The sequence below is a fragment of the Phyllobates terribilis genome, unplaced genomic scaffold (genome assembly GCF_046119375.1).
Source record: "Phyllobates terribilis strain yellow unplaced genomic scaffold, ASM4611937v1 Scaffold_7__3_contigs__length_470593459, whole genome shotgun sequence".
NCBI classification, from domain to species: Eukaryota; Metazoa; Chordata; class Amphibia; order Anura; family Dendrobatidae; genus Phyllobates; species Phyllobates terribilis.
This window is the reverse complement of record NW_027362767.1, coordinates 401,454,964-401,479,520: the sequence shown is the minus strand read 5'-3', so window position 1 is coordinate 401,479,520 and position 24,557 is coordinate 401,454,964. Positions and strand designations below refer to the sequence as shown.

Genomic DNA, 24,557 nt, shown 5'->3' with positions numbered 1-24,557 from the left:
CCGCCTAAAGAGAAATGCAGAAACATTTTGTGGACTGATGAAGGTAAAATTGTTCTTTTTGGGTCCAAGGGCCGCAGACAGTTCATCAGACGACTCCCAAACTCTGCATTCAAGCCACAGTACACTCTGAAGACAGTGAAGCATGGTGTCACGCAAGGTGTGGGAAAGACTAAGTGCAACACAAAGGGAAGGGGGAAAGGGAGCCCAGACTCTAGGGAAAGGGAGAAGTGGAGACATCCTAGGCTGATCTGATATCACCCTGTCTCTACTAACGTCCCCCTATATTGGTTCCTCACCAATCGCTGCACGCAAACCTAAACCCTGTATTTCCATAGCACTTGGCCCTGGATAGGGAAGGGGGATGAACACTAGTCGATCCTCACGAACGACTAAAGAGAGCAAGGGAGACAAACACAGGAGAAAGTAGCTTAGCTTTAGCCGACTTCAGAGAGAGAACTCCAAGCACCACAGAGGAAGATAGCATTCTGAGCTCTCCAAGCTTACACAAGGAAAGATGTATCACCGGCACCCTCCTGCTGCAAAGTGAAACTATTTAAACACCCAGGCCAGGATGTCAATTAGCAGGAAGGAGGTAGCCACTGGGTGCTAGAGTGAAACGGCTAAGAAGGTGTCTGTAATGCCAAACGAAGAGATCTTCTGCAACCAACTGCAGGGCAACTGTCTCACATCTGACACACCCGTGACAAATGGTGGTGAAGCATCATGATATGGGCATGTTTCTCTTACTATGGTGCCGGACCTATTTAACACATACCAGAGATCATGGACCAGTTTGCGTATATTAAAATCCTTGAAGAGGTCATGTTGCCTTACGCTGAAGAGGATATGCCCTTGAAATGGGTGTTTCAACAAGACAACGACCCTAAACACACCAGTAAACGAGCAAAATCTTGGTTCCAGTCCAACAAAATTGAGGTTATGGAGCGACCAGCCCAATCCCCGGACCTTAATCCGATAGAACACATGTGGGGTGACATCAAAAATGCAGTTTCTGAGGCAAAGCCAACAAATGCCAAAAAATTGTGGGATGTAGTCAAAGCATCCTCAGTTGACAGGAGCCAGAAGTTGGTTGACTCTATGCAACATAGATGTGAAGCAGTTCTAAAAAAACTGTGGGTGTACCACTAAATATTAGGTTAGTGATTCACAGGAATGATAAGTCCTCAAAAAAAGAGACATATTGTGAGTTTGTAAAGACAAATGCAGACACTGCTATTTTATAGAACAGCCCAATGTTCATTTTTTTGTTAATTTCTGTAAAGTAGTTAAAAATTATATACAATTCTCTTCATGTTTTAAATTAGAAAACAGTGTGCAATGTTCCCAATGCATGGGAATAAACACTAGTATCAAGATTTTGTGCTTAACTCATGCTTTTGAACTCACTGCTATTATTTTGTACACTACTGTGTGTGCGCGCGTGTGTGTATATATATGTGTATATATAGACTCATACTTCCTGTTCAGTCTATTGCTGTCTATGTCCAGGAAGTTTGAGTCCAGTATTAGACCTAGTGGCCATTGTGAACATTGCAAGATATTTTTTTTTATAACGTTTCTCCCCTTTACAGTCAGACGACAGACCACGACTCCATTTATTCTGTTTGGGGCTGCCAGAAAAAGCTGAACGCAGCGATTGGAAGCCCCATAGAGAATGAATGGACATATCGTGGCCGAGCTGCTCGTTAATGATCTCCTTTTTCACCAGCTTCCTGGAGCAGTTACACAAGCACCAGGGCTCCGTCCTACACCCGGATTACAAGTCCTCATTTCACTCCTTTGAAGACGCCCTGCACCGACTCCTCCCGTACCACGTGTACCAGGGTCTGCTGCCCACCGAGCACGATCTAAGGACGGGTGAGCATCTGATCCACGCTGTGTCGATGACCCCTTTTTACCAGAGGACACATCTGGTATCTCTCTTACCACTACTGATGTACGCCATGTCATCGTCTTCTTCTTCCACAGTGGACGATGAGTTTGAGACGGTGTCGACTCAGCTCCTGAAGCGCACACAGGCCATGCTGAACAAGTATCGCTTGCTCCTTTTGGAAGAGTCCAAGGTGCAACTTCCTCCTCCCGCAAATCCATTACTAATTGTTGATCGGCATTTCTCTTACTGTTCATTTCTGGAAATTATATTCCAAGCTGTTGTCTGATCAGCCGATCGCCTCCTGGAGTTACCATATCTGGCACATAGCTCACCCCATGGGATACACCGTATTTTTCTATATGCATTTATAGACGTACACAGCTTTGCTACATGCACACTACATGCATTTATAGACATACACAGCCCTGCTGCATGCATTTATAGACATGCACGGCTCTGCTGCATGCATTTATAGACATGCACAGCTCTGCTGCATGCATTTATAGACATACACAGCTCTGCTGCATGCATTTATAGACATGCACGGCTATGCTGCATGCATTTATAGACATGCACGGCTCTGCTGCATGCATTTATAGACATACACAGCTCTGCTGCATGCATTTATAGACATACACAGCTCTGCTGCATGCATTTATAGACATGCACGGCTCTGCTGCATGCATTTATAGACATGCACAGCTCTGCTGCATGCATTTATAGACATACACAGCTCTTCTACATGCATTTATAGACATACACAGCTCTGCTGCATGCATTTATAGACATGCACGGCTATGCTGCATGCATTTATAGACATGCACGGCTCTGCTGCATGCATTTATAGACATACACAGCTCTGCTGCATGCATTTATAGACATACACAGCTCTGCTGCATGCATTTATAGACATGCACGGCTCTGCTGCATGCATTTATAGACATGCACAGCTCTGCTGCATGCATTTATAGACATACACAGCTCTGCTGCATGCATTTATAGACACGCGCGGCTCTGCTGCATGCATTTATAGACGCGCGGCTCTGCTGCATGCATTTATAGACACGCGTGGCTCTGCTGCATGCTTTTATAGACACGCGCGGCTTTGCTGCATGCATTTATAGACACGCGCGGCTCTGCTGCATGCATTTATAGACACGCGCGGCTCTGCTGCATGCATTTATAGACACGCGCGGCTCTGCTGCATGCATTTATAGACACGCGCGGCTCTGCTGCATGCAGTTATAGACACGCGCGGCTCTGCTGCATGCAGTTATAGACGCGCGCGGCTCTGCTGCATGCATTTATAGACACGCGCGGCTCTGCTGCATGCATTTATAGACACGCGCGGCTCTGCTGCATGCATTTATAGACACGCGCGGCTCTGCTGCATGCATTTATAGACACGCGCGGCTCTGCTGCATGCATTTATAGACACGCGCCGCTCTGCTGCATGCATTTATAGACACGCGCCGCTCTGCTGCATGCATTTATAGACACGCGCCGCTCTGCTGCATGCATTTATAGACACGCGCCGCTCTGCTGCATGCATTTATAGACACGCGACGCTCTGCTGCATGCATTTATAGACACGCGCCGCTCTGCTGCATGCATTTATAGACACGCGCCGCTCTGCTGCATGCATTTATAGACACGCGCCGCTCTGCTGCATGCATTTATAGACACGCGCCGCTCTGCTGCATGCATTTATAGACACGCGCCGCTCTGCTGCATGCATTTATAGACACGCGCCGCTCTGCTGCATGCATTTATAGACACGCGCGGCTCTGCTGCATGCATTTATAGACACGCGCGGCTCTGCTGCATGCATTTATAGACACGCGCGGCTCTGCTGCATGCATTTATAGACACGCGCGGCTCTGCTGCATGCATTTATAGACACGCGCCGCTCTGCTGCATGCATTTATAGACACGCGCCGCTCTGCTGCATGCATTTATAGACACGCGCCGCTCTGCTGCATGCATTTATAGACACGCGCCGCTCTGCTGCATGCATTTATAGACACGCGCCGCTCTGCTGCATGCATTTATAGACACGCGCCGCTCTGCTGCATGCATTTATAGACACGCGCCGCTCTGCTGCATGCATTTATAGACACGCGCCGCTCTGCTGCATGCATTTATAGACACGCGCCGCTCTGCTGCATGCATTTATAGACACGCGCCGCTCTGCTGCATGCATTTATAGACACGCGCCGCTCTGCTGCATGCATTTATAGACATACACAAAATCCGGTACTCTATGTATATTGATTTATTTGCACAGCTGTTCCAGAAAATAAGCTGCGTATTTATAGATGTATAAATGTTATTTGCGGATTGGAACATTTATCCCACAAACCCCTTAAATGCAACAGCTGATCAGATGCTAGGCCTCATTAGTCTGGTCTGCTGACATGGTGGGGATGGTTAAATATCAAAGTATCAACGTAATATATGAAATGTTCCTCGTAGTTTGATCTGACATTTGCATTCTTCCTTCTGCAGAGAGTGAGTCCTTCCGCAGAAATGGTAATGATTGACAGAATGTTTATCCAGGAGGAGAAAGTGGCCTTGTCTACGGACCGGCAATTTGCAAAGGAACAACCAGGTAGTTGCTGTACAGGGGCTACTGTAATCGAATGAATTGTTGTTTTCATATGCACTCTTACCACTAGGCGGCAGCATACAATGCATTACAGGGGTTGTCCAGTGAAAACAAGTTATCACCCATCAGGATAGGTAATAACATGTCTATCGGTGAGTGTCCGACCGCTGGAATGTGTGCTGTTCGGCAAATCGGGGCATTTTTATCTCGATTAGAATGGATCAGCAGTGCTCACAGTCAACCGTCCCTCCATTCATTCCCTATGGGGCTGCTGAGCGCTGGTCTCAGCTTTTTCTGGCAGCCCCAAAGAGAATGAATGGATTACCATAGATCCAACATGCCTGCGATAAAAGTGGTTTGTTGGTGATAGGGAATATTTTTATCAGTGCGGGTCTTAGAGGTCGGAACCCCAACGATCAGTAAGTTATCGTTAGACAACCCCTTGAACCCCTTCACACCATGGCCATTTTTGCAAAAAAAAAGTGCAATTCCACAATTGTTTTTGTTGTTTTTTTTATTTACCATGTTAACTATATGGTAAAACTGACCTGGCAATATGATATCCCAGGTCAGTACGAGTACATAGATACCAAACTTGTATAGTTTATTTTTTTATTTAAGCGGTGAAAATATTCCGAAATTTGTATGCAAAAAAGTTTGCTTTTGTCACCATTTTCCAAGACCATAGCGTCTCCCTTATTCGGGATCTGGGGCTGGGTGATGGCTTATTTTTTTGCTATGTATCGCAAAAAATCACGATCTCCTATGAATGCCGGCCACAAGCCGGCATTCACATGACTATCGTAGTGACAGGCAGAGGTGGGTCTTCTGCAGACCCCCGACTGTCATGCCTATATATGCATGTAGTGTGCATGTAGCACAGCTGTGTATGTCTGTATATGCATGTAGTAAAGCTATGTATGTCTATATATGCATGTAGCTGAGCTGTGTATGTCTATATATGCATGTAGTAGAGCTGTGTATGGCTACATATGCATGCAGTATGCATTTAGTAGAGCTGTGTATGGCTACATATGCATGCAGTATGCATTTAGTAGAGCTGTGTATGGCTATATATGCATGCAGTATGCATTTAGTAGAGCTGTGTATGTTTATATTTGTGTGTAGTGTGTGTGCCCATATATGCATGTAGTTTGCATGTAGCAGAGCTGTGTCTGTCTATATATGCCTGTAGTAAAGCTATGTATGTCTATATACGCATGTAGTGTGTATGTCTATATATGCATGTAGCGAGCTATGTATGTCTATATATGCCTGTAGTAAAGCTATGTATGTCTATATATGCATGTAGTGTGCATGTAGCGAGCTGTGTATGTCTATATATGCATGTAGCAGAGCTGTGTATGTCTATATATGCCTGTAGTAAAGCTATGTATGTCTATATATGCATGTAGTGTGCATGTAGCACAGCTGTGTATGTCTATATATATGCATGTAGTAAAGCTGTGTATGTCTATATATGCATGTAGTGTGCATATAGCGAGCTGTGTATGTCTATATATGCATGTAGTGTGCATGTAGCTGAGCTGTGTATGTCTATATATGCATGTAGCAGAGCTGTGTATGTCTATATATGCATGTAGTGTGCATGTAGCGAGCTGTGTATGTCTATATATGCATGTAGCGAGCTATGTATGTCTATATATGCCTGTAGTAAAGCTATGTATGTCTATATATGCATGTAGTGTGCATGTAGCGAGCTGTGTATGTCTATATATGCATGTAGCAGAGCTGTGTATGTCTATATGTGCCTGTAGTAAAGCCATGTATGTCTATATATGCATGTAGTGTGCATATAGCGAGCTGTGTATGTCTATATATGCATGTAGTGTGCATGTAGCTGAGCTGTGTATGTCTATATATGCATGTAGCAGAGCTGTGTATGTCTATATATGCATGTAGTGTGCATGTAGCGAGCTGTGTATGTCTATATATGCATGTAGCAGAGCTGTGTATGTCTATATATGCATGTAGCAGAGCTGTGTATGTCTATATATGCATGTAGTGTGCATGTAGCGAGCTGTGTATGTCTATATATGCATGTAGCAGAGCTGTGTATGTCTATGCATGTAGCGAGCTGTGTATGTCTATATATGCATGTAGTGTGCATGTAGCAGAGCTGTGTATGTCTATATATGCATGTAGTGTGCATGTAGCGAGCTGTGTATGTCTATATATGCATGTAGCAGAGCTATGTATGCCTATATATGCATGTAGTGTGCATGTAGCGAGCTGTGTATGTCTATATATGCATGTAGCAGAGCTGTGTATGTCTATGCATGTAGCGAGCTGTGTATGTCTATATATGCATGTAGTGTGCATGTAGCAGAGCTGTGTATGTCTATATATGCATGTAGCTGAGCTGTGTATGTCTATATATGCATGTAGCAGAGCTGTGTATGTCTATATATGCATGTAGCAGAGCTGTGTATGTCTATATATGCATGTAGCAGAGCTGTGTATGTCTATATATGCATGTAGCAGAGCTGTGTATGTCTATATATGCATGTAGCAGAGCTGTGTATGTCTATATATGCATGTAGCACAGCTGTGTTAAATCCCGCGATAACTTCACACACAGCTGTTAAAAGCACACGATGGCTGATTAAATCAGCTGTCGTGTGCGGGGAAAGATGCAGGCTCAGCATCGGAGCCTGCATCAATGGCAGGGACACAACATATAACATAAATGTATTTCGTGAAGGGGTTAAAGATTTACCACCTGTTTAAAGTTGTTGTACAAGATTAGAAAAAAACACAAAACGGCATCATGTATTTTTTCTTTTCAATTGCATGGTGTTTTGTTTTTTTCAACATTTCTTTTCTGTTCTCTCTTTTACAGATGAATATGTATCCTCCTCCTCCTCCTCCTCCTCCTCGACACGGCCTCAAAATCTAGTCTCCCCTGTGGCCTCCATGTCTTCTTCCCCTTGTCCTGCTCCAGCTCCTGAGATCTTGAAACCGGTTGCAGTACAGACCTCCACACCGATACACCCTACCAAATTGGTGATCAAGCACAGTAGTGGGGGATCACCCTCCGTGACTTGGGCCAAAGCCTCCCCCTCACTCGATGCAGATGACGACGCACTCCCTTCCCGCAGCAAACCTCCGATCAAGACGTACGAGGCGCGTAGTCGCATCGGGCTGAAGCTGAAGATCAAGCAAGAGGCTGGGTTAAGCAAAGTTATCCACAATACAGCTTTGGATCCCATTCACCAAAACCCGCCCCCGCCTCCACAGCCGCCGGTTCCTCCAACAACTCCTGCCAGCACTGTTATCAAGACGATAGTCAACCCTACGCCAGCCTCCACCACCACACCCACGGGGCAGATGAACGGTACACTGGACCACTCATCGCCTGCCGAAAAGAAACCCCTGGCTACTTACTGTCGGCTCCCTCTCCGCAAAACATATCGAGAGAATGTGGATGCCTTCGTGATGAGCAAACCGGCGGACAGCCGGTCAAAGGTGGAAACTCCGATGCAGTTGCCGGTTGTCGCGACTGTTAAGCAGGAGGACGGCTCGCGGAGCGTAATTACATCTCACAAGACACAAGGGGTCTCTGAGGTCGACAAGGTGAAGAAAGAGGACAGCTCCAAGATGGTCTTCTTCAGCAGGGGGGATAGCAAGGCTATCAAGAACGAGGAGACGACCATGAGCGTGAGGAGAGATGTCAAGGAAGAAGATCCTGGCTTCTTCACACGGGTAATCAAGACTGAGCCAACGGAGAACGAGAGCGACCTGAGCTGGGAGATGCCGCTCCCCTCCGCCAAGAGGCTGAAGTCGGAGCATTTTGATGTGGATAACGCCAGCTTTTCCAGTGACAGCCCCCAAGATGACACCCTGAACGAGCACCTTCAGAGCGCCATCGACAGCATCCTCAATCTTCAGCAGCCCCAGAGCGGTGGAGGCCCCAACACCCTTCTGCGCTCTTCGGCACAGTCCTCGTACCATCACTCCTCTTCCTCCTCTCCCTTTTCATCACCGGTCCACCGCACAGACTCGTACCTCACACCCAACCACAATGGCGGCCTGGGTGCCAGGACGTTAAACAGATAACAGGTGGAAACAGAAAGCGAGCCGCCAGAAGTAAATCAATTCAATGGCCGGGGAGACAGATATTCATGACATGGACATGACGAGAAACGCTGCAGTACATAAAGGACGCACATTTTCGGATTAAGCCTCAATTCTTTTATTTTTTTTGTTTTTTATTCGCCCGCACCATGCGGCAGCGAATGGATCTGTGGAGCGGTTGTGCCTCGTCCCTATCAGAAAGCATTGTATTGTAGTAACGTCTCGGAACGAGACAACTTTTTTTTTTTTCTTCTCCCCGAGCCGCTGCAAAAAAGAAAAAACCTTTAAAGGACGCATACAAAAACCGGTGATCTGTTGCCTTCAAAACTTTCATTTTTTTGTTGTTTTTTTTTTTTTTTTTCCTATTTCTTCCTTCCCATCTCTTTTTCTCATCTCAACTTGAACTGTTAATAAAAAAGAAAAAAAAAAAATGGAAAAAAAAATTAAATAAAACTTATGACCTTAACGAGGACGACAGGACTTAAAGAGACTGGACTGGCTTAAAAAAACAAACAAAAGCGTATTAAAATTATTGTAATATTTCTTTAAGTTATTCAAGCATCAAGTCAGGGGATTTTTTTTTATGTTCTGTGTTTGTATTTTTTTTTTTTTTTATTATTATTTTCCTATGGGGAAATAGCAAATGAATGCACAGTGCACACGGACAACTAAAATATGGAATATTCACTTTTCTTTTTTTTTGTTGTTTTTTTTTTCTTGGGGGAGTACCAACATTTTGAGAGGGGGATGGTCAATGACTCAATTGGATATCCGCGCCTTTCAGTCGGGCTTACACGTCTGCTCTGGATCGGGATGAAAGAGTCTCTTTCGTAAAAAAAAAAAAAAAAAAAAAATTGGTAAAGGAGGATGGTGGCGTAAATGGTGATTTTAATGAAATCCGAGTTGCGGATTGGGCCTCTGGGAGCCTCATTGAGATGAATTCACACCTGCCTATGAGGGGTGCTGGCGATGTATAACGTGTCGTACTGTCAGCGTTCACTTTATACAGTGTTATTGAAAATCTGTGCAAAATTTAGACCAAAATTGTGCAGATTCCTCCTCCCCGTGATACATTATTTAGCTGAATCGGCAACAATAATTGTACCAAAAATTTAAAAAAATAATAAATAAATAAATGATGGACCAATAGCCGGAAAATAAAATGTCAATGAAAGGATCGGAAGTGTCGTTCAGCTTGTCCATAGGATTTATGTGCGAGAGTAATCGAGAGTTAATGTTAAGGAAGAGCCCCCCCCTCCCATCCAGACAGATGTAGTCTTGACCCCTATATATTCTAGTAATCTATTACCAGTTTGGTATTTTTTTTTTTTTTGGCGAAAGTTTCCAAACTCATTACCGCCCATCTCCCCCACCCCCTTCCTTTTCCTTCATCATTTTTTTTTCCACCCTCCTGATCCCATCCTCCCCTCTCCCCACCCCTCAACCAAACATTACGGTCTAAATATAGTACTATAAAAGAATTTCTACTGTATTTATAATGTAGAATGAGTTTTTTAAAAGAATGATGTACATTTAGTACTTCTGTGTAAATTAAATTTGCTCCTCTTTTTAAAAAAAAAAAAAGAAACCTGTATCATTTTTTTTTTTTTTTTTTTGGAAAAAAAAATCCTTTAAAAATACAGTTTCAAAAGTTGTTTGAAGGCTTTGTTGTGTAACAGAATGGTACCGGTGAGAACGTTTTTTTTATTTTATTTTTTATTGACAGGTGATATTGTGAAAGTCAGAAAAAAAAAAAAAAGTAATGTCATTTTGAGGTCCAAAGTCCTTTATTCGAAAAGGCCCGGTCGCCGGTGTAAACTCGTTTCCGTGAGCGTGGATGTGGTTAGGTGACCTCACTGAAGCCTCGTCATCTGCAACCACTGTGAATAATAAGATCATATATGTAAGTGCCATATAGAGATGCCTACAGCCCCACACCATGATTCTGCCACTCCCGTGTTTCACAGTTGGGATGGTGTTTTTAGGTTTCCAAGTTTTTCCCGTTTTCCTCCAAACGTAACGATGGTCATTATGTCCAAAAAAAAAATTCGGCCATGTTGGATTTTTTTTTTTTGATGCAATGGCTGCATTATTGGGCGAAATAAATCCAACACGGCCGATTATGTCTGAGAATGCACCAAAAATGACCTTACATCCACTCGTATGTCAGACAGTTTTTGGCTTACCTGTATATTCCTGTAAATATTAGGAAATTGCAAGCAGAGTATTAGCTGCTGTTATTGGCAGCCTGTAGTCAGCTGACAATTCAAGGGGGAGGGGATTAGATATAGGATTACCGCAGAAGAGTATTCCTTTAAGAAACAGACCCAACGTGAGAGATGAGTCCTGTCATTAGTAGCAGTTTTACTTATTATACACGGACATATCACTTGCATAAAGCAGAGGACAACCTTCTGGAGGCAGAAGCTCCATTCAACCTATATCAAGCACCTCATGGGCGGGAACATAACTATTAAGCTCCACCCCTGCTTAGCCCAGAAACTCCCCAAAATACTCAATCATACGCACAGTTCCAAATTGTTGGCAGAAGTAGTAGGTTATAATACATCAGGGAGAGGAAAATCTGGGAAATTACTTCTCAATCTTACCTGCCGTTCCACAAGAGTAACAACGCCATCTTTGTTCTGATCCAACTTCCGACATGCATCTGGAATAGAGAGTGTTACGTACATAATTTATAGGGATGAGCGGACCTGTGGAAGTTGGAGTTCGTCGGGTTCGACCAAACTTGAACCCGGACCCCATAGAAATCAGTAGGGACCTGAACTTTGGATTTCCCTGGATATCTCGAGCACCTATTATAGAAATGCAGTTTTGTGGATCCAAATGAGGGAAGGGGGACAGAGGAGAAAATAGTTCCGTTGGGACAGGGCTACAGGCATAAACATGTTAAGGGGGATCAAAGGGCAAACATTTCATGTGGTTTACAGCAATTTTCTGCAGTTTTACAATGTGGTAGTTTCGCCGATGCAGCTCCCTCAGCAGCCCGATCAGATGATCTATTTTATAAATGGCTGCCTTCACCAGACAACTGCTTTTAAGCCAAAGGCAATAGAAAAGAACCTTATATTGGATTTTCACTTACCGAAAGCTTCCACAAGATGCGCTAGGCAGGAAAGGAAGCTGTCAAAATCCACCCGCCTCAGATCATTGCCATATTTAATACACAGCAGCTCCACGAGTTTATTATTCAGCTGAAAACCTGAAGGAAGAGAGAACAGATATTCACCGGTAATCTACAATTTTATATTATAGGCTATTGATATGTCGGAATACCTTCTTACATGGGCCCATGCACATAATCAGGGTGACGATCAGACCTATTTTTATGGCGGAAGAGAAGGATCGGGCATGCTGAGTTTCAAGGCACAATGCTTTTGACCTCTGGGAATATAATCTGCCATCAGAGGTGTCTTCCAAATAGAGCACCGCACCTGTTCACACGATGCATCTGGTACTGCAGCTAATCCCTATCACATCATTATAGCTGAGCTGTAATACCAGACATATCCTGTGGACAGGTGTGGCGCTGTTTCTAAAAGAAAACACCCATGCGCTCAATATTCATAGATGAGGCTGGAGTAGCATGCACTATGGTAACCCATCTTGTATTGCTTCATGTTTTGTATATGCAGATCAATGTCTTTCTAGCAATTAAGTTGTGCACATGAGGACATGAATACTATAGCTTAGTTAGAGCTAAGGGAGAGCTTGAATGATGGCGTATGATCGTGCATACTCTCCTGCCGGTTTCCTCTCCAATGCTGGAATCTGACTGCTGCAACCAATCAGTGTGTGCAATGCCGACTAACTCATCGCTGCTGTGAGCACTGAGAGGCGCAGGCAGTCTAGGGGACCCAGCCAGCGAAACAGAGGAGCAGCGGGGGATCAATGAGTGATCATGTGCTATTATTTTAAAGCACACTTAGCCATATACAACATAAGGGTGGACACCCCCTTTAAGCAGAGTTAACTGCGTAAGTCCCACATTTTAGGAAATACAAATAATACCCTCTCACCAGCAGCTTCCAGCGCCAGGCGCAGCTCCTGTACGTCCATTGTTCCGGATCGGTCACAGTCATACTTTGTAAATATATGCTAGAACAGAAAATAAACGTGTCCTCAGCTGACATCGATCTTTTCTGCGCACACGTGTAGACACATCTGAGAACGATCAGACATTTACCTCCCATTCTTTAATTTTGCTCCAAAGATACCGAAATTCTTCGGCCTGCAGCTTCCCGTTCCCGCTGCGCTGTGGTTCTTGTGTTAAGGAGATTTACATTCAGAAACCACATGCTGTTATGAAACTACAAAATACAGCATGGATTATAGCACCTGTTTAGGGAACACCTGGTGGTGCAACATGCCTACAATTATTCATAGTGGAAGCAGCGTTCAGGTTAAGGTAAGGATACGTCTGCGATTCTCAGCAGTTCGATGCAAGTGTCAATGGAAAATCCATCCGTTTTAAGATGCGAATCTAGAGGAGGAAAAAAAAAAAAAGAAACAGGTAAGTACACTACATGGGAGATGTGTAAAAAATAAAGCAGAACTACAAATACTGCTCCGGAGTATAATAAAGGCTAAAACCTCAGGATCACTACAAAATAGGTAATGTCTGGTATTTATAAAATTACAACTATGGTGGGATCCATCACTTTTCATTTATCCCCGTGCATGAGCGGTTTTTCATGCTGCTCCTCTGTAAAGAGTCCTAAGAGTACACAGCCGTGGTATTTGCTTTTCCCTGCTTACGTTTGGACGTGGTCTGCACCATGATGTTCTGTAACTCCTCAGGGCTGATTTCCTGGTCCTGTCCGGACAGTCGAGTGAAATGTCTTTTGAAATCTTCGCTGCTCATCCGAAGCGCGCCCTCCTGCAGGAGAGGCCATATTGGAACGTGTAATGTTAGGAGACTGATGTGCTTTGTACCAGTACATTCTTTACTTAGAAATACTAATGGTATAGCTATGGGGACACAGAGGTGGCAGTCACACGCTGGCCACCAGAGCTATGGGGACACAGAGGTAGTCACACGCCAGTCCCCAGAGCTATGGGGATACAGAGGTAGCAGTCACACGCCAGCCACCATAGCTATGGGGACACAGAGGTAGCAGTCACACGCTGGCCACCATAGCTATGGGGACACAGAGGTGGCAGTCACACGCTGGCCACCAGAGCTATGGGGACACAGAGGTAGTCACACGCCAGTCCCCAGAGCTATGGGGATACAGAGGTAGCAGTCACACGCCAGCCACCATAGCTATGGGGACACAGAGGTAGCAGTCACACGCTGGCCACCATAGCTATGGGGACACAGAGGTGGCAGTCACACGCTGGCCACCAGAGCTATGGGGACACAGAGGTAGTCACACGCCAGTCCCCAGAGCTATGGGGATACAGAGGTAGCAGTCACACGCCAGCCACCATAGCTATGGGGACACTGAGCAGTCACACGCTGGCCACCATAGCTATGGGGACACAGAGGTGGCAGTCACACGCTGGCCACCAGAGCTATGGGGACACAGAGGTAGTCACACGCCAGTCCCCAGAGCTATGGGGATACAGAGGTAGCAGTCACACGCCAGCCCCCAGAGCTATGGGGATACAGAGGTAGCAGTCACACGCCAGCCACCATAGCTATGGGGACACTGAGGTAGCAGTCACACGCTGGCCACCATAGCTATGGGGACACAGAGGTGGCAGTCACACGCTGGCCACCATAGCTATGGGGACACAGAGGTAGCAGTCACACGCCAGCCCCCAGAGCTATGGGGATACAGAGGTAGCAGTCACACGCCAGCCACCATAGCTATGGGGACACAGAGGTAGTAGTCACACGCCAGCCACCAGAGCTATGGGGACACAGAGGTGGCAGTCACACGCTGGCCACCATAGCTATGGGGACACAGAGGTAGCAGTCACACGCCAGCCACCAGAGCTATGGGGACACAGAGGTGGCAGTCACACGCCGGCCACCAGAGCTATGGGGACACAGAGGTAGTAGTCACACGCCAGCCACCAGAGCTATGGGGACACAGAGGTGGCAGTCACACGCCGGCCACCATAGCTATGGGGACACAGAGGTAGCAGTCACACGCCAGCCACCAGAGCTATGGGGACACTGAGGTAGCAGTCACACGCTGGCCACCATAGCTATGGGGACACAGAGGTGGCAGTCACACGCCGGCCACCAGAGCTATGGGGATACAGAGGTAGCAGTCACACGCCAGCCCCCAGAGCTATGGGGATACAGAGGTAGCAGTCACACGCCAGCCACCATAGCTATGGGGACACAGAGGTAGTAGTCACACGCCAGCCACCAGAGCTATGGGGACACAGAGGTGGCAGTCACACGCCGGCCACCATAGCTATGGGGACACAGAGGTAGCAGTCACACGCCAGCCACCAGAGCTATGGGGACACAGAGGTGGCAGTCACACGCCAGCCACCAGAGCTATGGGGACACAGAGGTGGCAGTCACACGCCGGCCACCATAGCTATGGGGACACAGAGGTGGCAGTCACACGCCGGCCACCAGAGCTATGGGGACACAGAGGTAGTCACACGCCGGCCACCATAGCTATGGGGACACTGAGGTAGCAGTCACACGCTGGCCACCATAGCTATGGGGACACAGAGGTAGCAGTCACACGCTGGCCACCATAGCTATGGGGACACAGAGGTAGCAGTCACACGCCAGCCCCAGAGCTATGGGGACACAGAGGTAGCAGTCACACGCCAGCCTCCAGAGCTATGGGGACACAGAGGTAGTCACACGCCGGCCACCATAGCTATGGGGACACAGAGGTAGCAGTCACACGCCAGCCCCCAGAGCTATGGGGACACAGAGGTGGCAGTCACACGCCGGCCACCATAGCTATGGGGACACAGAGGTAGCAGTCACACGCCGGCCACCAGAGCTATGGGGACACAGAGGTGGCAGTCACACGCCGGCCACCAGAGCTATGGGGACACAAAAGTAGCAGTCACACGCCGGCCACCAAAGCTATGGGGACACAGAAGTAGCAGTCACACGCCGGCCACCAGAGCTATGAGGACACAGAGGTAGCAGTCACACGCCGGCCACCAGAGCTCTGGGGACACAGAGGTAGTCACACGCTGGCCACCATAGCTATGGGGACACTGAGGTAGCAGTCACACGCTGGCCACCATAGCTATGGGGACACAGAGGTAGCAGACACACGCTGGCCACCATAGCTATGGGGACACAGAGGTAGCAGTCACACGCCAGCCCCAGAGCTATGGGGACACAGAGGTAGCAGTCACACGCCAGCCTCCAGAGCTATGGGGACACAGAGGTAGTCACATGCCGGCAACCATAGCTATGGGGACACAGAGGTAGCAGTCACACGCCAGCCCCCAGAGCTATGGGGACACAGAGGTGGCAGTCACACGCCAGCCCCCAGAGCTATGGGGATACAGAGGTAGCAGTCACACGCCAGCCCCCAGAGCTATGGGGATACAGAGGTAGTCACACGCCAGCCACCAGAGCTATGGGGACACAGAGGTAGTCACACGCTGGCCACCATAGCTATGGGGACACTGAGGTAGCAGTCACACGCTGGCCACCATAGCTATGGGGACACAGAGGTAGCAGTCACACGCTGGCCACCATAGCTATGGGGACACAGAGGTAGCAGTCACACGCCAGCCCCAGAGCTATGGGGACACAGAGGTAGCAGTCACACGCCAGCCTCCAGAGCTATGGGGACACAGAGGTAGTCACATGCCGGCCACCACAGCTATGGGGACACAGAGGTAGCAGTCACACGCCAGCCCCCAGAGCTATGGGGACACAGAGGTGGCAGTCACACGCCGGCCACCATAGCTATGGGGACACAGAGGTAGCAGTCACACGCCGGCCACCAGAGCTATGGGGACACAGAGGTGGCAGTCACACGCCGGCCACCAGAGCTATGGGGACACAAAAGTAGCAGTCACACGCCGGCCACCAGAGCTATGGGGACACAGAGGTAGCAGTCACACGCCGGCCACCAGAGCTATGGGGACACAAAAGTAGCAGTCACACGCCGGCCACCAGAGCTATGAGGACACAGAGGTAGCAGTCACACGCCGGCCACCATAGCTCTGGGGACACAGAGGTAGCTGTAACACGCCGGCCACCATAGCTATGGGGACACAGAAGTAGCAGTCACACACCAGCCACCATAGCTATGGGGACACAGAGGTAGTCACACGCCGGCCACCATAGCTATGGGGACACAGAGGTAGCAGTCACTTTCCGGACACCATAACTATAGGAACACAGAAGTAGCAATCACATGCCGGCCACCAAAGCTATGGGAATCCAGAGGTAGCAATCACGTTCCTGGCCACCATAACTATGGAGATGCAGAGGTAGCAGTCATGTTCCGGTCACCATAGGTATGGTGGTCTAGAGGTAGCGGTCACTTTCTGGCCACCTTAGTTACAGGGATGCAGAGGTAGCAGTCACGTTGCGGCCACCATAGCTATGGAGAACCAGAGGTAGCATTCACACGCTGGTCACCATAGCTATGGAGGTCCAGAGATAGCAATCTCTTTCCGGCCACCATAACTATGGGGACACAGAGGTAGCAGTGATGTTCTGGCCACCATAGCTATGGAGGTCCAGAGTAGCGGTCACTTTCTGGACACCATAGCTATGGGGACACAGAGGTATCAGTCACACGCTGGCCACCATTGCTACCTCTGGACTCCCATAGCTATCATGTTCTGGCCATCATAGCTATTGGGATGCAGAGGTAGCAGTCGTGTTGTGGCTGCCATAGCCATGGGGATGCAGAAGTAGCAGTCACATACAGGCTACCATAGCTGTGAGGATGCAGAGATAGCAGTCACGTTCGGGCCTCCATAGCTATGGAGGTCCATAGCTAACTGTCACACGCCGGCCACCACAGCTATGGAGGTCCAGAGGTAGCTGTCACATTCCAGCCACCATAACAGTGGGAGCGCAGAGGTAGCAGTTATGTTCTGGCTACCATAGCGATGGGGGTGCAGAGGTAGCAGTCATGTTCCAGTCACCACAGCTACGGGGGTGCAGAGGCAGAAGATACGTTCCGGACTCTACTTCTTGAGAGCCCATAGTCCCCGATGATACATAAGGGATAGGAGCACTATCTGGTGGTGACATGAAGACACAATGAGGTATCAATGGGCCCAAGAACTTCAAGCTACAACTCTGGCTTATTCGCCTTCCCAATGGACCGATGTGATCTGGGCCCTTTCTCCCCTAATGCTGCCTCAACGATGCTCCAAGGGACAACGTACCTGAAACACTTTTGCTTCGGCTATGACTTTGCAGTCAATCTCCCTGTGGAGGAACAAATTGGCAAATTAATATAACCAAGAGAGTCTGTACTTGGATGAGGGTTGATGGTGTAGTAGGGGCTTCCTCACTTGAGTGTGTGTTGTGTCTCAGTGAAGACCCTCACGTTGAAGGACGACTCCTCTTGAGGCATGTAGGTGGTAGGAATGATCAGATATTGTCCAGGGGTCAGCTCGTAGCGGCCAGTGATATCACGTTTGGCTATGTAGGGTGTGAGGGCCATAGGGATCAGGCTGGAGATGACTTCGGCTCTCTGGGACACCAGGCTCAGATCACCGAACTAAACGTAACCAAATAACTGGTGTCAGATAATGCAGTGTTGGGAATCACACCAGCAGGGTATCTATGGCACATAGACTAAATGGGGTGTACAGGACTAGGAAATTGTGGATGCTTTCCTCTTCCAGAATTGATCCCCACCTGTCCATGGTATCCTCTGATCAGCTCCATTGAATGAAATGGGTCTGAACCGCAATACCGAAGATAACCTGAGGTCAGGTGTGGCGCTGTTGTAGGAAGAAAGTGGCCTCACAGAACCCAGAGAGGAATCATCCAACATTGTGACTGGTAAATTTGAGAATAAATTGTTCAAAGGGAGTAATAAGTGAGGAGAGTGAAGATCAGACATTGCATACACAGACTGTATACATCCTGGTACAGGAGATCTGAAGAGTCGGACATCAAAGGGAAGGATTTTACTATTCACCTGTTCTGGCACCTACAAAATAATAATAATAATTAGATCCATATATTAGGTGACACGAGAGGATACTACAAAAAGCATTGATTTGAATGGATGGTGTGTAATAATTCATGCCCCCTGTGGTGGCGCTGTAGGGAAATTAAACACCAGGTTTCACTTAATTTTGGCCAATCGCTGGCTTCTCAGCATGGAAGCACCATGTAATCAGCTCACTTTGAAGGGGATCTTCTATTAACAAGGGTTTGCCCAAAGTGGAGAATTCATTTAAAGGGCTTTTTCAGTAGTTGCATTGGAGGTGAGTGGTGCTGATGAAGTTACGACCCCACATGTTGAGATGCTTGCATGTGTAGCAGTTATCATTCACGTGTCCTATTCTAATAAACAGGACACCTGCACGATACCTGCCAATTGCGTGCTCTCAACAGGTATGTGGGGTGGTAATATCATCAGCACCACTCACCTTCAGTGCAGCATACAAATCATTTGAAGGGTAGTGTTCATTGGATTTTTTAAATGACACGGAGTACTGCCTCCAATTGTCGCTGTTTTGCTGATTCTGGAACAGTTTTTCTTTTTCTTCTATGCTGCTCCCTTCCAAAGTTATGCCCCCCTGTAATAATGGTGCAAATTTTCCCTTCAACTAACTGGGCGTGTACCATAGAACCTGTGTGTGGGCGTGGGCGAGTTTTGATTGGTCAGCGTCAGAGAAGAAAAAGTAAATGTCTGTATCATACGCGCACAGTTGAGTGAAAGGAAAAATTTGCACCATAATTGGGGGGCATAACTTTGGAACGGATGATCACAGAAGAAAAAGAAAAACTGTTCCAGAACCAGTGAAACCATGGCAATTTCAGGAGGTACTCAGATTAAATTAAAAATTCTAGTGAGAGATCCCCTTTAAAGAAGTTTCTTGGATCATAATAGCTTATCCTCAGGGTGCAATGCTGGCATGATGCCAAGGTTGTGTTAGCTGAGTAGAGTGGGTGCTAATGTCTAACTCTCACCACCACTCAACTTATATTGAGAGCTTATCCTAAGGATAGGTCATTAATATTGTGATCCCGGAAAACCGCTTAGAGCCATGAAGGCGCTGCATTATGATGATCATCCTGCCCTTCTCCAATCAGTTACAGGAGATCAAGAGTCGGATATTCAGTTCTTTCGCAGGGGACTCCGCATTGGGGTAATAAGGGGGAAACCTTATGCTCCTTCCACTTCACACCATAGTGATGTATGTAACAATGGTAAATGCAAAAAAAAGTGTGACATTTCTACCAGTACAACTACACTGCACCTTGTAGATCTCAAAACCGATAACCAAGAAGTCTCTCCCGACTGCCCTCGCCTTCCGCCTGTCTTTCTGAAGAAGAGAGGCCAGCAGGGTGCATGCATTCTTCTCATCATCTCCTTCCACCGTTATCAGGAACTGAGGATTGGTCCAGAATGTGCCTGTAGAGGAATAAGATGGGTGTAAGGACTGCTACTAACTCATTCATCAAAGGATAAGGACAGCAGGTCCCACACACTGGTTAAGCCAATCTCATGTGTATGTGGCCCCTTGGGCATCTCTCGACAGCCAATGTGAGACATTGGGGAAAAGAGTAATCCAGCATTCAGATTTCAACATCCAACACTCAATGCCAGATGGGTCCGTCAAAATCTTAAAGCATATCTATCATTTCATGTATATAACACAATATCTGACAATTTTATGACTTGTATTCTGCATGTTTTATTAGTTTTCCCCTATGCAGGCTCTATTTCTAATTTTCAGTTGTCTCTGAGCTAGTGGATATAGACACCTACCATAAGGTCTCCCATAAAAGCACACACAAACATGAGGGATTCCTGCGCTCCTGTCTCAACGTAGCACTTGTTCGAAATTAGTAAAAGTAGTATATAGGACATGGTCCAGTAAATATATGACTTGTGTTCTGCATTTTTTCACCAGTTTTCCACTCTGCAAACTCTCCAATTTTCAGTTGTCTCTAAGCTAGTGGGTGTAGATGCCTTTTATAGTGTCTCCCTTAAAAGCATGCGCAGACATGAGGGATTCTTTCTCTCATGTCTCTGTGTAGCACATGTTCAGAATCTGTAACAGCATGGAGGATATTATACAGCAGTACTGAGCAGTGTATCTGAGAGTCCAGCTCTAGGTGGAGAGAAAACACTAGTAAGAAGCAGCACAGGTCTGTGTGTGTGTGCCTGTGCCTTTCTATTTCACTATGCTCCTCTCGCCCCTGCCCTATATCCATAGACTGCAATAGGCATCTGTAATCTGACAACTCAGCAGTCAGTCCATCTGGTCTTGGGCAGAATGGATTTTAGCAGTTTTGAAGGTAAATGGTGAGTTCAGGAGACACGTGGAAGGAAAGAGATGCCTACTATAATGTCTCTTATAAAAGCATGCACAGACATGAGGAATTCCTTCTCTCCAGTCTCTACGTAGCACATGTTCAGAATCTGTAACAGTATGGAGGATATTATACAGCGGTACTGAGCAGTGTATCTGTGAGTCCAGCTCTGGGTGGAGAGAAAACACTAGGAAGAAGCAGCACAGGTCTGTGTGTGCCTGTGCCTTTTTATTTCACTATTCTCTTATCTCCCCTGTTCTATATCCATAGACTTCAATAAGCAGCTGTAATCTGGCAACTCAGTCAGCAGTCAGTCCATCTTGTCTTGGGACAGAATGTTTTTTAGCAGTTTTAAGGGTATATGTTGAGATCAGGAGACAGATGGAAGGAAAGAAGTGGCTCATAAGTGGAGAAAGAAGCATATTTCTTGGATAAGGTATATTACAAAGTTTCATATATTCACATGTATTATTGATTTAAGACACTATTCAAGGCCGCATAAACACAAGGTTAAAGTTTCCACTTTACAAAAAGTTGTCTAAAAATAGACATCTCCTTTAATTAGAGCATATAGTTCAACTTTATTAATATACCATGGTGATCTCCAACTTATGGTAAAACTACAACTCCCAGCATGCCCTAAAACAAGATTGGTCACCTTTGTAATTTCGGCAACCTCCAGCATTGTGCCCTCTCACCCATTTCCCTTCAAAAGAGTTGGAGTTCCACGGATGGGCATAGTCGCTGCAAGCCAAGTCCGGGGTCAGATTGCAGATGTCCAAAGTATCGAAATAGCGCATGAAGTCATCCATCTGCATCCTAAATGAAAACATGGGAGTCAGTGGACAACATGGCGCCAATACATTGCTCCACCTATAGTCTCGGAGATCAGTGTCCTACCAGAATTCACCATCTTCTCCTTTAAGTTGAAGCTTCTGTCTCGTTGCATTGTCCACTAGTAACCACGCAGAGGAGCTGGAGGCAGAAATATTATGATAGATTAATTTCTGTTTTTCATTTGCAGTTATCTGCTGGAATACAGGGCTGTATTTAGGGCTAAAAAATTTTTTTGCATTTGGGTTTTATTATATACAGTATATTGCACCGTTTGCCTTTTACTATCAATTCTCTGTAATCTGGAAAGCCATGTTTATAGAAATTACCTTCGCTGAAACATTGTAGGAAACTCAAAAAAATCTCACAAATGGTCAGAAATGGAGAAAAAATAAATAAAATAAAACTGTTTCTTCGATGTGAATTGTCACGTTCACTCACTTATCACTCCAACGTCCATTCCACTCAACTTGTCCCCAAGGGTTTCGCAATCTCAGTAATGGGATTCTGCGCCCATGATATTCTACCTGGAACAGAGACTGTAATGTTATGTAGAATGTGATACTATTAATTGTTCTACATCCATAGCCATTAATATGGAGTCGTCCCTCTGCAGATATAACGACTCCCGCTCTTCTGGGAAGGCTTTCTACAAGATTTTGGGGGCTTTCAACAAGATTTTGGGGGCGTCTGTGGTAATTTTTGCCCCTTCATCCAGAAGAGCATTTGTGAGGACATATATAGGCTCAATCCCCTGATGACGCTGGTTAAGGGAAACATGTTGGGGTGTATGAGCTGCATATTCTAAACTGCAAGTATGGCAATATGGTTACGAGGATTTGTGAGGTCAGACCCTGATGTTGGGGAGAGGCCGGGTTCACAATCTCCATTCTACTCCATCCAAAAGGTATTGGATGGGGCTGAGGTCAGGGCTCTGTGCAGCCAGTCATGTTCCTCCACCAAACTGGAATCTACAATTGTCCAAAATGTCTTGTGCTGAAGTTTTAATTCCAGTGAGGAAAATCTTACGAGGCCCCATGAAAAACAAGCCCATGACTTTATCCCTCCTCCACCAAACTGTACAGTGGGCACAATACAGTCAGGGGGTAACATTCTCCTGGCATTCATCAAACCCAGACTCCTCCATCAGATGCAGATAGAGAAATGTGATCCATCACTGCACAGGACACGTCTCCTCCAGGGTCCAGTGGTGGCGGCTTTACACCACTCCATCTGACGCTCGGCATTGTGCTTGGTCATGTACGGCTGCATGCAGCTGCTCGGCCATGAAGCTCCCGGCAGGAGGCGCAGTGTTTGTGCTAATGTTATTACCAGAGGAGGTCTGGACTCTGCAGTTATGGGGTCAGTAGAGCGGTGGTGACTGTTAGTAAAGGCAGACGGCATTGCGAGGGGGTGGAGGTTGGGGAAGGTGAGGCCAGTTATTATACACTGGGGGGGGGGCGGATGTCATATACCGGGGGCAATGGGACTGAAGGAGAAACCAAGATTCAGTGATTAAGATGTGCAGCCCAATACCTTTCTCCATACAGTGTATATATACAGTATATACACATGTCCTTACCTCGGAGACACCAATGATGGAGTAGGCATGACCTTTCACCAATCCTTCAGGGGTTCTCATTTCACTTTCTGACGGGTCCAGAATCTAAAGAGAAGTAATTCTGTGTAGTAAGAGTCATCATATGTGAAGCACATTCATTTCTAGTCTATGTGTATAGAGGGAGCGCAGCTCTGCTGTTACACTACGAGACCACCGAATAGATGAAAACTGTAATGTCACTTCGGGCTACTGCCGCTCGCTAGATCGGGATGTCGAGACCTGGTTCCAGGACAGTTTGGGTGGAGCGGGGATCATGCATGCGCCATGTTGGTTCCATTCAATGTCTATGGACTGATGGAAACAGCCGTGTGCCGTACTCTCAGACATTGAATGGAGCAGCAGGGACTTGGGACCCCAATCTAGAGATTAGAGGGTGTCCCAGTCATTTTACATTTATCAACTATTATTATGGCAGGAGCCCCATTAATCATGTCCTAAGAAAACTTATCACTCACGAAGGATGCAAAGTAGAATTTCTTTATTAGTCTGCAATCCAAGGTATGTAGACGTTTCGGTAAGGCCATTACAGCTGTAACGCCTCACACTTGGAGTATTACCTTTGTACCATATCCTATACAATCCATGTAACTGGAGGTCAGAATTTATGACCGAAATGTCTATATATCACTATGGATTGCCTACTAAAAAATACATTTTGCTTTGCAACTTTCATGAGTGCCAAATTATCTTATATGCATTCAAAAGGGGTAGGACCCAACTTGTGCACCATTAGCCAGGAGTGCCATGTCCTATATACCAGCCCTAAAAATGTCCTAGTGTTCAATTTTATACCCCGTTTTATATGCAAATTGATTCTTCTGAGAGGAAGAGGACTAGAACTCTAGTGCCACCTATTGGAAGTAGCAATCCTAAAAGTCAATATCGACCCTTTAGCGAGCCTTGCCATATGACAAGGCACATTAAAAGGTCAATATTGACTTTTAGGATTGCTACTTCCAATAGGTGGCACTAGAGTTCTAGTCCTCTTCCTCTCTGAAGAGGCAATCTGCATATTTCATTTCCCAGAGGAGCATGCATGGCCGATAAGTCTCCTCACTCTGACATGCCA

The 24,557-nt window shown here is 46.5% G+C and overlaps 2 protein-coding genes across 5 annotated transcripts in view; one reads left to right on the top strand and one right to left on the bottom strand.

The window, feature by feature from the left end:
• The window catches only part of BICRA (BRD4 interacting chromatin remodeling complex associated protein), a 66,704-nt gene extending 56,930 nt beyond the window's left edge, over nucleotides 1-9,774 (top strand). For all 4 annotated transcript variants that reach the window (XM_073641623.1, XM_073641621.1, XM_073641622.1 and 1 more), the window contains 4 exons: nucleotides 1,730-1,878; nucleotides 1,990-2,084; nucleotides 4,403-4,505; nucleotides 7,366-9,774. In XM_073641623.1, the coding sequence (XP_073497724.1) occupies nucleotides 1,730-1,878; nucleotides 1,990-2,084; nucleotides 4,403-4,505; nucleotides 7,366-8,582 (1,564 nt within the window). In that variant the 3' untranslated portion in view covers nucleotides 8,583-9,774. The remainder of the gene's footprint in view (nucleotides 1-1,729; nucleotides 1,879-1,989; nucleotides 2,085-4,402; nucleotides 4,506-7,365) is intronic.
• A 564-nt stretch (nucleotides 9,775-10,338) lies between these two features.
• LOC141155025 (calpain-1 catalytic subunit-like) overlaps nucleotides 10,339-24,557 on the bottom strand; it is a 50,822-nt gene continuing 36,603 nt past the window's right edge. The window contains exons 6-20 of the mRNA XM_073641626.1: nucleotides 23,450-23,533; nucleotides 22,309-22,394; nucleotides 21,934-22,008; nucleotides 21,692-21,852; nucleotides 19,974-20,128; nucleotides 18,683-18,694; nucleotides 18,048-18,256; nucleotides 17,919-17,961; nucleotides 13,380-13,500; nucleotides 13,040-13,104; nucleotides 12,808-12,876; nucleotides 12,641-12,719; nucleotides 11,707-11,823; nucleotides 11,210-11,268; nucleotides 10,339-10,480 (exon numbers count right to left, since the gene is read on the bottom strand). Coding sequence (XP_073497727.1) covers nucleotides 10,454-10,480; nucleotides 11,210-11,268; nucleotides 11,707-11,823; nucleotides 12,641-12,719; nucleotides 12,808-12,876; nucleotides 13,040-13,104; nucleotides 13,380-13,500; nucleotides 17,919-17,961; nucleotides 18,048-18,256; nucleotides 18,683-18,694; nucleotides 19,974-20,128; nucleotides 21,692-21,852; nucleotides 21,934-22,008; nucleotides 22,309-22,394; nucleotides 23,450-23,533 — 1,362 coding nt within the window. The 3' untranslated portion in view covers nucleotides 10,339-10,453. The remainder of the gene's footprint in view (nucleotides 10,481-11,209; nucleotides 11,269-11,706; nucleotides 11,824-12,640; nucleotides 12,720-12,807; nucleotides 12,877-13,039; nucleotides 13,105-13,379; nucleotides 13,501-17,918; nucleotides 17,962-18,047; nucleotides 18,257-18,682; nucleotides 18,695-19,973; nucleotides 20,129-21,691; nucleotides 21,853-21,933; nucleotides 22,009-22,308; nucleotides 22,395-23,449; nucleotides 23,534-24,557) is intronic.